General features: G+C 42.3%; 1 protein-coding gene across 3 annotated transcripts in view; it reads left to right on the top strand.

Moving 5' to 3' along the window:
* The window catches only part of zswim2 (zinc finger, SWIM-type containing 2), a 69,787-nt gene extending 65,824 nt beyond the window's left edge, over positions 1-3,963 (top strand). For all 3 annotated transcript variants that reach the window (XM_068035585.1, XM_068035584.1, XM_068035586.1), the window contains one exon: positions 2,693-3,963. In XM_068035585.1, the coding sequence (XP_067891686.1) occupies positions 2,693-3,535 (843 nt within the window). In that variant the 3' untranslated portion in view covers positions 3,536-3,963. The remainder of the gene's footprint in view (positions 1-2,692) is intronic.
* The last annotated feature ends 10,107 nt before the right edge of the window (positions 3,964-14,070 follow it).

The raw sequence follows: 14,070 nt of genomic DNA, 5'->3' as shown, positions 1-14,070 counted from the left end.
AAATAAAGATAAGGAAAAAAGCAGGTACTGTAAAATTGCGTGCAGTTCTGGTCACCAGGAAGGACATAATTGCTCTGGAGAAAGTACAGAGGAGATTTACAAGAATGTTGCCAGGGCTTGAAGGTTGCAGCTATGAGGAAAGATTGGATAGGCTAGTGTTGTTTTCCCAGGAGCTGTGGAGGCTGAGGGGAGCCTTGATTGAAGTGTACAAAATTATGAGGGGCCTAGATAGAGTGGACAGGAAGGACCTGTTTCCCCTGGTGGGGAGGTCAGATACCAGGGGACACAGATTTAAGGTGATTGATAGAAGGATTAGAGGGGACTTGAGGGGAAACTTTTTCACCCAGAGGGTGGTGGGTGTCTGGAATTTGCTGCCTGGAATTGTGGTGGAGGCAGAGACCCTCAATTCTTTTAAAAAGTACCTAGACATGTTCCTGCGGGGCTATGGACCAGATGCTGGAAGATGGGATTAGTTTGGGCGGATAGTTTATTCTGCCAATGCAGACAGGATGGGCTGAAATTGTGCCGTACATTTTCAATGTTCTATGGTTCTAAAAGGATTGTGATTTCTGAATCTGAATTCTGTTTGATGTGTTTTCTGATTGAAGAGGGGTAGTGGAACAACGCACCTGTGCTGCTATCTGAGAGACAGCAGCATCATGTGATTGCATTCCTGGCAGGCCACTAGTACTGAGCATTGACTCTCCATAGCTACCAACCAGTAGGAAAGCAGACAATAGTGCCAATCAAATTAGTGAAGTGCCTAAACATGGTTATCTCTAACCTGTTAAAGCTGAAACAGACAGTCGTCCCCATTCTGGTACCCAAGGCCTCTACAGCAACAGTGTGAGCATCCATGGAGTCATTAGAGATTCTATTGTGTGGGATATCCACTGCAATGTACATTCACAGAAACCATTACAAGTGCCAGTACATGCGTTTAATGGACTGCAGGCATCCATCTTTTTAAAAAAGGACCCATGTGATGTGATTTGAGAACTGACATCATCTGACCACCTGGTCAGCAATTTCTGCCTCCTCATTTTCCCCCTAGTTACTGCCCACCCTTCTGTGCACCTTCTTTGAATTCTCCTCTTGCTCATTCACTAATGTTCTTTGGCTGGCACTCGTCAGAGAGTGAGTGAATGATGGTACTTAGGATGTAGTGCTGGTAGGGCCAGAAGCAGAGGGAATGAGTTCCATTTTCTTTCACCTCAACTTCCTGTTTCTGTAACACATTGATAGATTTTTGTTCCATGTAGTATCAAAGATAGAGAGAAAAGGAGGGTAAATGGAATTCTAATACAGTGTGGTCCAATAGAAATCATTGATAAGCTACAGGCATGACTACGGCAACACTATTTTAGTCGCATGCATTAATTTTAACAGCCCCTAACACACAATACTGATAAATGTCCATTGCATGTATACTTAACTAATATCTACTACTATTCACGCAATACTGCTATTCTGGCAGACTTGCTCTTGCACCAAAGTTTGGAATTCTTGCATCAGACGCAACACATCTTAGTGCAGTTCTAGGTTTTTGTGCAGCAGTTGTGAGAGTGATTTCTCAGAATGTTGACTCATAATGAGATGTGCCAGACACATCACTGCTCTCCATCCAGAGTGTGGTTGAATGGTGCTTGCCCTTTGCCATGCTGTGCCCCCTTTGAACGGCTTGTTATTGGTTGAAAGCGAAATACTACGGATGCTGGAAATCTGAAATAAAAGAAGTTTCAGTTCTGATGAAAGGCTATTGACCTGAAGCATTAACTCTGCTTCTCTCAGATGCTGCCTTACTTGCTGGGTATTTCCAGCATTTTCTGTTTTTATTATTGTTATTGGTTGAGTTTACTTTCTTCTGCTGGCCTGGAGCGGTTATTTCAATTCGTCGAGCTGACTATGATGACAGTTCCCTTTTCCATACAATGTTGCTGATGTTTCCATAGTGCTGAAGTCCGACATTTTCACCCGTGTTGCACATCATTTTAGCAGATAACCAATAAGCAGTAACCAAGGAAGTAAGGCACGCATAACAATCAAAAAGCACTTGCACACGCATCTTACTAATTTTATTTTATGACGGTGTCTATCTCTCATGTTTATTTACTAATCAGAAATGCAATTTATTCGTTTTTGCTTTGTGCCTTGCAGAAGAGTTTTGAAATGTTGTCCAACGTTTAAAATCCACCTTTAGGAAAAAAATGTCTCATAATGATGCCCAGCCCTTTAAATTGTCGATATTTAAACCCTGCGGCATTATACCATATCCCACCTCCTCTGTGAAAAGCTTCCAGGCGGCGATAGGGCTGTTGCCTAGAGCCAGAAAATTGCTGGTGTCATTGCCAGTGCAGTCAGATGGGTCGAATCATAAAAAACAAGAAATGTTTTATATCACTTATTTATATTCATGCTGACCTTTTTGTTATTAGCTGTTTGAGTAAAATATCCACCTATGAGGACAAAAATGTGATAAACCAGTGTTTACTTATCACAGCTCCTTTTATCTCCATACAGATCTGGTGTAGGTAGAAATACTACGCCAATACTGGACAGTCTTTAAAGTAATAAGCCATGTTTTCAAAGTGCTGTTTTTTCTTGTGGTGCTATAGTTACAGCAGTGCATTGTCTCATTAATGATAGTAAATGTGAATTTTAACTATTTATTAGATTATCTTGTTTTAACTAGTTTCACAAAGAATGCATCGACCATTGGCTATTGCATGAGTCCAACTCTTGTCCAATTGATGGACAAGCTGTCTATAACCCATTAACCTGGAATGAGGGACCGAGCAGAGGCAAAAAGAAAGAGCCATCCACCAATTCTGAACATGTCAGGCATAATGTTCAACTGGATCAACCTCAGTTTGTTATTCCAGTGATTAGTTACCATACATCACTGAAAAAAACAAGCAGCAACAAAGCCTATGGCCAGCCAAAACAAGGCCAGTATCAAAGAGGACATGGAGATCAGGATCCAATAAGCACCACAGAGGATTTCACTGTAAATGGATTAAGTTACCTTCGTTTGAATGGTGTAAAAAATGAAACAAGTGTAAACCAAGGTCTTGGTGCTGGACGTTCAATACCTGTTGGGATGTTTCAAGAACATTTCCCAAGTCTTTTACCTGCTATACCTGATACAAGAAGTAAAAATCATTCTGCTACATCTGGTCAGGTTGAAATGAAGTCAAAGGACTCTAAAGATAGTCAAATAAAGAAGAGAGATATTGGCATTAGTAGGACTCATAGTACTGGTTTAAGTGGTACCCCCATACTGCATCCAATTAATAATGGCAAATCAGACTCAACAGAATTATTATCACCTCAACGTATCTTACACCTGGAGGTTTGTCCACGTGAAAGTAGTTCCGCACAGGGAATCCAAAGCAGTGGGTTTAAAGGTGAGATCAGAAAACAAGTCGGACTTCTTTCAAGAAGAGCCAAGTGTGCTTCTGTGAATTCAGCTGCTGAGAATGTGACTCTTGCTATGGAAGGAATCGCAGTGAACACCAGACCATTCATTCATTAAATTGCAGGTTGTTTATTAACAGTTTTAGAATTATTAGGACAGCTGTTAATAGAAAACATGTTTTACAAATTTTCAGTAACACTATTACATAAAATTGTGAACAAATTACACACATGTAGTTTTATAAATCCACGCATCCTGTGGGAGCCTCTAAGGAAATTCATAAAATTACCCCGATAGAATTTTCAAAAATGAGTTATTTCTAAAGTCTGATTGACCAAGAATGATGGTCAGCAATACAGCAATACCAAAATACAGCAGCACATCAGTTGAGATAAGAGTGCTTTAATTATTGAGTCACTCTGTCTACTAGGTATTTACAGTGCATCTCTTTTTTTTTTTAGGAATGCTATTCCTTATGTGTGGAAATATCTCACTTTATTGGGCTTTCCTGACCACTCACTTTATTTTGAATCAGGTGAAGGTGGGTAGCTCATTCAGAGTTTTCTCATGAGCAGTGTTTTTCCAAGAAATAAAAATGTAGTTAGAGTAGCAGAAATTAAGATATGAAATATCTTTCTAAAATAAACTTTCATTTTCCTCAGATGCATCAACCTGATCTGAAACAACTAATCTGTCATACTGTTGGTTAGTTAATGAACAAGTGAGATGATATGAAATAATACATTTGATATGAAATATATGGTATATCTGGGTATGTTTGATAGCTTTTACTAAACATACAGTGGTTTTATGAAATTCCAGTGTGTGGTAATATATGCTACAAATCAGCTCGAGGAAAAAATGATGACTGTAAAATTAATATTGTTGGGGCAAAGAGTGGTTCAAGGCAGGTTCATCCACATCTGAGTCATGCTATCAAAGGGGCACACTGACCATACAATTACTTGTAAGAAGCAACAGAAAATCCAACAACCCACCCTCCCTCATTTCCTAGAAGCTTGATCAAGACTGATATTGATATAAGCCTGGGAGCAGCTCATCTGCCTGCTCTTCCTGCCTCAGAATACTGAGAATATATCTTTTCAGGTAAAAATATGATTAAAAAGAACCATTTCAATTACATACTATGACCCTTTATGTTTAATTTAAACCTTTTCTTGTGTCTTTTTATTAGGTTTTAGTAATTAATAATAAACCCATGAATATTATAAACCAGTAGACATTTGGTTCTATTTGGGACAATACTCCAGCTGTCAATCTGCTTAACCACTCTCTCCCTTCCATCTTTGGTGCCTTTATCACCAGTAAGCCTTTACTCTGCCATCCTAATTGTTCACGCAGTATGGCCCCATTCCCACTAAGCCTGCTAGCCATCCAACTTTCCTTTTCAATACTGACATTAGCTGACTTTATAAATGATCCCCTCTCCTTCCAAAACCAGTGTCGACATCCCCTTCTCAAAAGAAATCACCCTCAGCCCCTATGTCCTTGCAAACAACCACCAGAACTCCGACCTCTCTTTGCTCTCCAAAGACCTTAAATGTTGGCACCTCACAAATCTATGCCCATCTTCTCCACAAGTCTATATTTGAATTCCTCTAATCAGGTATCTACCCCACCACAGCACTGAAATTGTCTCAATGAAAGTCATGTATGGCATTCTCTGTGGTTGTCGTGCATTATCCCATTTAATCCTCCTTGTCTACTCTGCATCTTTGATGTGTTTGATAAAAACATCCTCTTCCAATGCTTCTCCTCCATTGTCCAGCTGATTGGAACTGCCATCACTTGGTTCTACTCTTACCTATCCAATTGTAGCAACAGCATCTCCAGCAATAGTTTTTTTTACTGACGTCATGCCATGACCTTCAGGGTTCCCCAAGGATCCATCCTTGCCCCCCTCCTCTTCCTTAGTTATATGCTACCCCTTAGCAATATCATCTGAAGACACGGACTCAGCTTCCACATATACGCCTATGACTCTGATAAGTAATGATGGCATTTTAGCTAGATAAATCTCCAGGGCTTGATGGTTTCCACCCAGGGTATTAAAATAAGTAAGTAAGCAAATTACAGATGCATTAGTCATAAACTTCCAAAACTTTCCCAATTCAAGATTGGATTGGAAAATTTCAAATGTCTTTCCATTAATTGCAAAGGGTGGAAGAAAGAAACTAGGCAACTACAGACCAGTCAGTCTGACATTAGTCACGGGGAAGTTACCAGAATTAGGCACAGAGTGACTGAACACCTGCACAAATGTGAACATGGTGGATAAGTGGGTGTCTGTGGATGTTATCAATATAGACTTCCAGAAGGCATTTGATAATGTTCCACACAGGAGATTATTAGCAAAAATGATTGCATATGGAATTGGAGACAACCATGCAACATGGGTTGGAAATTGATTGGAAGGATAATAGGTATGCACTCTGATTGGCGAGATGTGACAAGTGATATTTGTGAAGAATCTGTACTGGAACCTCAGTTTTTCACAATATTTATCAAGGACTTTGGTGAAGAAATGGAGAGTTGCATATTCAAGTTTGCAGATGACACTAAGTTGGGATGCAGAATAAGTAGTGCTTATGGGAGCAGGAAGTTACAGTGGGACATAGACAGATTAAGTGAAATGTTGTGAAACTAGGAACTGTAGAGGCACAAAGAGACTTGTATGTCCATGTACATTAATCATTAAAAGCACATGGACGGGTACAAGAAGCAACCAAAAAGGCTAATGGAATTTTGTTTTTTATCTCAAAGGGGCTGGAATAGAAAGGAGAGGAAGTTATTCTTCAGTTGTATAGAACCCTGTTCAGATCCCATCTGAAGTAGTGTTCAGTCTATGCACCACACCTCAGGAAGGATATACAGGCTATGTAGAGGGTGCCGTGCAAATTCACCAGAATGATACTGGGGTTAAATGGTTAAATTATGAGAACAGGTTATACAAACTTGGCTTGTATCTGCTTGAGTATACAAGATTGAGGGGTGATCTAATAGAGTTATTTAAAATTATAGAAGGATTTGATAGGATAGGTAAAGAGAAACTATTTCCTCTTGTGGGGCAGAACAACAGGCATAATCTTAAAATTAGAGCCAGGCCATTAGGAGTGAAATCAGGAAGAACTTTTTCCACACAAATTGTAGTGAAAATTTGGAACTCACTCCACCAAAAAGCTGTGGACGCTGGGTCAATCGAAACTTTCAAGACTGAGGTTGATAGATTTTGTTAGGTGAGGGATATGGATCAAAGGTGGATAAAAGGTGTTGAATTACAGATGCACCATGATCTAATTGACTACCGCAACAGGCAGAAGAGCCTAATCATGTTTGACACCCAGCTTTACCTCTCCAAAATATATCCCAACCCCTGCCACCACACCCCCACACCCCCACTACCACCCCCCCGCCCCCCCCCCCCCCCACCCCACCGTATCTGTGTTCTCAGACATATTGTCTGACATCCAGTCTTGGATGAGCTGCAATTTCCTCCAGTTCAAATCAGGAAGACCAAAGCAATCATCTTTGACCCCAACCACAAATTCCATATCCTTGTCACTGATTCCATCTGTCTCCTTGGCACTGTTTCATGTTGAGACCAACCCCAAGCTGATCTTCCACCCCATATCCCCTCTGTTACAAAGTCTGCCTACTTCCACCTCCCTAATTCCACCTGCTTCCATCCTTGCCTCAGCTCCCTTTTCATCTCCCGACTCAACTGCTCCATTGCTTCCTCTAACTGACCTCCCTTCATCCAACCTCCGTAAATTTTAACTAATCCAAAACTCTGCTGACAATAAAGTATCTTGCACCAAGTCCCACTCACCATTTACTTACAACACCCAGCAAATCATAGTTCTTGCAGCTTCGGTTTCTTGTGCATCCCCCCTCCCTTTGCCAAACCATTGGCAGCTCGGCCTTCAACAGCTGAGGTCCTGCCCTTTGAAATTTCCTCCCAACCTTCCTCTCCTCCTTTAAGACACCCCTTAAAACTCAACACGTTGACCAAGTTTCTGGTCTAATCCCTGTTAATCTGCTCTGCTTTGACATCCATTTTGATCTAATCACATCTCCGCGAAGCATTTTGGGATGTACTTTATGTTAAAGGCACTATGCAAATGCAAGTTATTGTTGTAATGATGAATCTGTAGTTACTCTGCCCTCCCTGCATTAAGTTTTTTCCTATGAAACAAACATATCAATAGTAATGTTTGAATTTTCCTGTAATTGTAAACAACTGTTAACGAAAGTGGTATTCATTTTGTGGAGAATTTAAAAATGCATAGTTCAATTGTATCTATAAGCTGCTTAATTCAGCAAACCTTTATTTTTTAAATGGTACAGTTCAGTTGCTTAAAAAAGAAAATGTATTCAGCAGAAAGCAGGTTAGCACCAAATCCACAAATCACAATACTATTGTTTCATCAGGATTTACAGGAAATCATGACAACACTGACAATAGTTAAGCCATAATTATTTAAAAACTCCAGATTATTTCCATGTAGAAAATATACTTGCTAAATGGTAATGAGCTATCTGACTGGTTTGATGTAACAACAACAGGTGTCGGATAAGATCTTGTCCCTTTTTGATATTGTGATTGGACATTCACACATTTTTCCCAGTTATTTGGACATGGGTCATTCAGGTAGCCTCAGGCAGTGCTCCACCTTAAAATGGCAGAGCAGGTTGGACTGCACAGCTGCATTCATTTCAGGCATCAGCGGTTCATTCCAGCTAAGCAAATGGCCCCATTCCAGGCTTTAGCATGGGATCACTGACCTGAAGTGAGCCTGGGAATGTCAGAGTCTGTGGGCTTGATAAAGGCTTTATAGGGATGGGGTTCGCAGAGTTTTGGGTTTCCCTGCCTACTGTGAGGTTTGCTCCATGACCTCCCGGGGGTCCAATTCCAAATCCTGGTAAAGGTGTCTGATCCCTGATCCCAGGGAGAGTGTATGGGGTTTGTCTGATGGGGCGAGCTTGAGGTGCCTGAGGAAGGACTTACCTTCTCCCTGAAGCAGGTTAAATCAAAGGCTGCTAGCCTCACTAAAATATTTAAATGGCTAACCAGCCTCCTGAGAGTGGGTTCACTTCCCATCTCCATTAAACCTGGAAGTCGCAGATTGGGGTCAGCTTTGAAATTTTTAACATTTCACCTGGCTTGAACTCACCTGGTTTTAGGGTTAGGATTCAACCCAGTGTATCCTGTTGCAAACTGAATTTCAAAGAATGAGAGGTGATCTTATTGAAACATAAGATTGTGAGGGAGCTTGACAGGGTAGATGCTAAGCAGATGTTTCTCCTCATGCAGGAATCTAGAACTAGGGGAGTTAGTTTCAAAAAAAAGGGGTCTCCCATTTAAGATGGAGATGATCAGCAGTTTTTTCTCTGAGTGTCTTTAATCTTTGGAATTCTCTACCCAGAGAGCAGTGGAGGCTGGGTCATTGGATATATTCAAGGCTGCGTTAGACAGATTTTTGATTGACAAGGGAGTAAAGGGTTATGGGGGGCAGGCAGGAAACTGGAGTTAAAACCACAGTCAGATCAGCCATGATCTTATTGAATGGCTGAGCAGGTTCGGGGGCCAAATGGCCTACCCCTGCTCCTATTTCTTATGTTCTTATGTTTAATCAAACATGAAAATTAAGCAAAGAGCCGACTAAGGGGGTGTGTATTTCCATTGGCCATCTCCCACTCATCCACTGTAACTTCGGCAGAAGAGCCACAGAAACCCTGGGAAAAGAGCATAAACTGTACTAATGCAGTTTTTCTGAGAAATGATGGTGGCAGCATGGGAGAATCCACCCCACCCCTAGAAATTTTTGTCTTGGAGAGGCAGGGTGTTTCATTTTTATATTTGATTCAGGCTCCCACGGTGAATTTGATTTAAATTTAGCAGTTGCCAGCTGGGTTTTCCAGGGCTCAGGAAACTCAACAGCAAAATAGAACTGTGAGCAGTGCTTTTGTGATCAAGGAGGCGCTCCAATCCTGAGGCCATCCCAACCAATCTCCGTGTCCCAATCTCTCCATCCCTCCCGATTACCAGTCTCTGCCCCACCACACCAAGTTCTGATCCCCAGCCCCAATTGCTCTCTCTCCCTCCCAATTGCCGGTCTCTGTCCTGCCTCATGCATCAAGCTCCGATCCCAAGAACTGATCTTTGCCTGTATCCGGATTACTGTTCTCTGCACACACCCCTCCCCTGTTGCCCACCGAGCCTGAGCCCCAATCTCTAACTCCTACCCGATTGCCAGTCTCTGGTCTCTCCCTCACCCACCGAGCTTCAATCCTGAGCCATGATCTCTCTCTCCCTCCCTCATAATTGCTGTTCTCTGCCCCGCACCCATTACACTCTGATCCCAAGCCGCAGTCTCCCTCTCCATCCCAATTGTCAATGTCCGCACAGACCCTCCATCCCTCCCCACCCCCATTCCGCTCCCCACCAAACTCCGATTTCTCCCTCCCTCCACCCTGATTACCAGTCTTTTAGCACTCCCCACCAAACTGCGACCTGTCTTGATTGTCAGAGATTATCCTCAGCAGTCCCCAGATGTGGCCTCCTGCTGCTGGCTTTCCAGACTGGGAAGCAGCCAGCTTGTCAAATTGGGAAACAGAAGAAGAAAATGATAATAAGGTCCTACCATTAATATAGGCAGGACCTCTACGTTCCCAGGCTTTCTGGGTTTTCCTTTTACTACCATGCTCCCCCGCAGCCTCCCAGTAAATATCTAGCCCATATTACCTAGTACTATTGCTGTTTGAGGCATTTTGCTGTGTGCAAATAGGCTGCTGCATTTCCAATACCACAACAGTGACTTCACTCCAAATGTACTTCATTGGCTGTAAAGTGCTATGGGATATCCCCGAGGTTGTGAAAGGTTCTATATAAATGTAAGTCTTATATATCAAAATGACTTGAGACAAACAGGAGTTTTTGGTGGAAGGTGCTGGCTTTATTGAATGAGCTCTTCCATGATAGAATAGTGCACCTCACACAATTTTGCAAAAAGATGATGACAAGCACTTTCAGTCACCGTCGTGTATTGTAGAAGTTTTCTCATCTTCACTTCAGATGTTTGACAAGACATGATTTCGGAATACATTTCATTAGTGAGGCCATATCCCATCATTTGATCTGCAATTTCATCAACATTTTTTACTTTCTGAACTAGATTTCCCCAGTTTCGTTGCAAAAAGGATTTCTTGTCTGTTGTAGAAGTTAGAGACAAAGGAATGTAGGAATTAATGTCATACCTAATTGCAAGACTTTCAGTGACAGAATTTTTAAAAAAACACAGCTTAAAATTTGATTTGACAAAGTGTGAATCTGTTGTCATGAAATTTGAAGATAAAACACCTCTTTTTGTGTAATGGGAAAAGCTGGTGTAATCTTATCTTGTCAGTAATATGAAGGAAAATTCTTTTATCAGTTGTTTTGAAATATATTGGAAAAAAGTGCAGTCTAGCTCAAATGCTTTTAATTTAGCCTATTAACCCTGCCCTATGAGAACCAAAGGCCAAACCAATGCATTTTTAATATCAGGAAATTCTGTGTCAGAACATAATGTGATTTAGAACCAATTTAACTCATAAGGAACAAGAGCTCTACTTGCAAAAAAAATCAAGTAGAATATAAGAAAAAGGATACGAGAATGCAAAAAATAGCACAGATGCTATGATTGGGAGAAATACAAAGAACAGCAAAGGGTGACAAAACTAATAGCAAAAGCTACAAAAAGAAACTTGCAAGTGATATCAAAATCAACATGAGAAACTTTTAAAATTGTTAGAAAAAGAGGGTGGGTAAGAGCAATGTGGGCCCGTAAAAACTGACAATGGTGATATCAGTGAAAATAAGGCAATGGTGGAAATTTTAAATAATTACTTTGAGTCAGTATTTAGAGTAGAAGAGGATAGCATGCCAGACATCCCAAAGAAACTAATACTGAATCAGGGACTGGGACTCACCAAAATTAATGTAAGTAAATTAACAGTAATGAATAAATTAATGCCACTAAATAGTGACAAACTCCCAGGACAAGATGGTTTTCATACCAGGGTGTTTCCTACATTACAACAGTGACTACACTTCAAAAGTATTTCATTGGCTGTAAAGTGCTTTGGGGCGACCTGTGGTCATGTAAGGTGCTATATAAATGCAAGTCTTTTTTTAAAGGAAGTAGGTGAGAACTTTGCAGGTGCCCTAACTATGATCTTCCAAAGTTCTCTCGATACAGGAACCGTTCCTTTAGATTGAAAAATTGAAAATCACTCTGCTATTTAAGAAAGGTGAGAGAGGGAAACTAGGGAATTATAGACCGATTAATCTAACATCTGTTGTTCGAAAATTACTGGAGTCTATAATTAGGGATCGAGTGGCTGAACACTTTGAAAGTTTACAGTTGATCAGGGACAGCCAGCATAGATTTATAAAGGGCAGATCATGCCTGATGAACGTGGTTAAATTGTTTGAAGAGGTGTGTTCAAGATATTAAGGCAACTGATAGTTTTTCTCGATCTCCTCTATTTCTTCTGCTTGGGGAATCTAGGACTAAGACATAGCCTAAAAATTAGAGCCAGGCCTTTCGGGAGTGAAATTAGAAAACAGTTCGACACACAAAGGATGGTGAAAGTTTGGAACTCTCTTCCACAAAAAGCAGTTGATGCTAGGTCAATTGCTAATTTTAAATGTGAGATTGATAGATTTCTTTTAACCAAAGTTATTAAGGGATATGGAGCAAAGACGGGTATATGGAGTTAGGTCACAGATCAGCCACAATTTCATTGTATGATGGAAAAGGCTTGAGTAGCTAAATGGCCTACTCCTATTCCTATGGTCCTAGGATCATAGAGGACTCAAATTAACTGATGTTTAGGACTCGCCAGTGTGTACTTTGACATCTTATAAGAACATAAGAAATAGGAATAAGTTTAGGCGATATGGCCCCTTGAGCTCACTCCTAAATTCAAAAGGATTATGGCTGATTTTCTACCTCAACTCCACTTGCTCCTCTTATTCCCTTATCCCTTAGTGTACAAAAAGTTGGGGCTGAATTTTCCCAGCCTCCTGGAGACAGGTTGGAGGTGGGACAGGGACAGGAAAATAGTGGGAGACCGCATCGGGATGGCCCCCGATGTCTTCCCATCGCTGGGCAAATTTTTCAGGAGTGGCTGGGGAGCAGGAATGGGAGCCCACTGGCCGGCGGCGGGCATTCAAATGAGATGGTTAAGGGGGGTCATTAATGGTGATTTTGCTCAACGATTTGAAAAGGCACATGGTTCCCACAGAGCTTCAGCGGCTCCCCAGCTCAAATGAGGCAAGAGCGCAGCAGGAGGTGATTGTTGCCTGTAACTGACAGGCATTAAGATGTGTGAAGTTTCCAAGAAGGAAGACTCAGGGCTGCCATTGGAAGGGACTGTGTTTTACAGGGATAGCTTAGTGGAAGGCCAGCTGCAGAGGCCAGCAACTGGAAGGTTTTCTCCCAGGACTCCTGCAGTGGCATGGCATCACAGGCCACCAGGTCATGCACAGGGAAGCAACTGGCTCTGGTCCAGGGGTGGCATGGGTCTCAGCTGAATCTAATGTGGATAAGAAAGTTGCAGGTTTCCCTTGCATGCATGTCAGTGGCCTCCTGTGCATGGCCGTTGTCTGCCCGGTCGGAGGAAGAGAAGACATCCTCAAGAGAATCATCTGGCGCCACTCCTGCAAGGCAAGAGGGGGTGACACCATCGAGGGTTTGAAGGCTGCAAAGGGAGATGGTGCCCTGCAATCAGAATTCACCTCCTCCAGTCAGGAGGAGAGTGAGAGAGAGGAGCTTCAGCAGCCACATGGGAATGGGCTGCAGTGAGGCTGCAGCGGGCAGAGGAGCGATACTGTGCTGGCTTGTGCACGTGGAGAGCACATAGAAGCAGTAAGGCAGTCGAATGCTGGAAGAACACAGGGACTACAGGCAATGGTTCAGCTTCGTGCTCCTGTCTGAGCACCAGTGTCTCCGAAGACAGTGTTTATCAAGACAGGTGGTCACTGACTTATGCAGCACGCTGGAGAAGGAGTTGTGGCCACCGGGATGTGATGGGCACCTGGCTCTCAACTTATTCAGTACAAGGTTGGTCCAGGGTTTGGTTGGGGACATCTGTGGGATTTTGCAGTCTGTGGCCCATCATTGTGTGACAAATGCCTTGTTTGCGAGGGTAGGGGAGTGCATAATGTTCCAGACTGATAACGCAAGTCAGACTGATAACGCAAGTCAGCCTGAGAGGGCAATTGGCTTCAGAGTCATGGAAGGATTCTCTGAGGTGTGGGGGTGGGAGTTGTCGTAGACTGCACTCATGTAGTCATCAAAGCTCCCTCAGAGCAGCCAGAGGCTTTCATCAACAAGAAGGGGTTCCACTCCCTCAATGTGTAGATCGTCTGTGACCACAGCAAAAGGATCCTGCAAGTTTACGCTAGGTTCCCGGGAAGCTGCCATGGCTCTTTCATTTTGAAACAGTCCCAGGCCCCTCAATTGCTCAGTCCACCAGAAAGCCTTTGTGGATGGATCCTGAGTGACAACGGTTATCCATGAAGGACAGGGCTGCTCACACCAGTGCAGAACCAGTGCAGAACCCAAACACCGAGGTGCACTTCA

This window comes from Heterodontus francisci, chromosome 7 (assembly GCF_036365525.1).
Source record: "Heterodontus francisci isolate sHetFra1 chromosome 7, sHetFra1.hap1, whole genome shotgun sequence".
In the NCBI taxonomy this organism is placed as follows: domain Eukaryota; kingdom Metazoa; phylum Chordata; class Chondrichthyes; order Heterodontiformes; family Heterodontidae; genus Heterodontus; species Heterodontus francisci.
The sequence above is the reverse complement of the archived record's forward strand: the minus strand, read 5'-3'. Positions and strand labels throughout refer to the sequence as shown.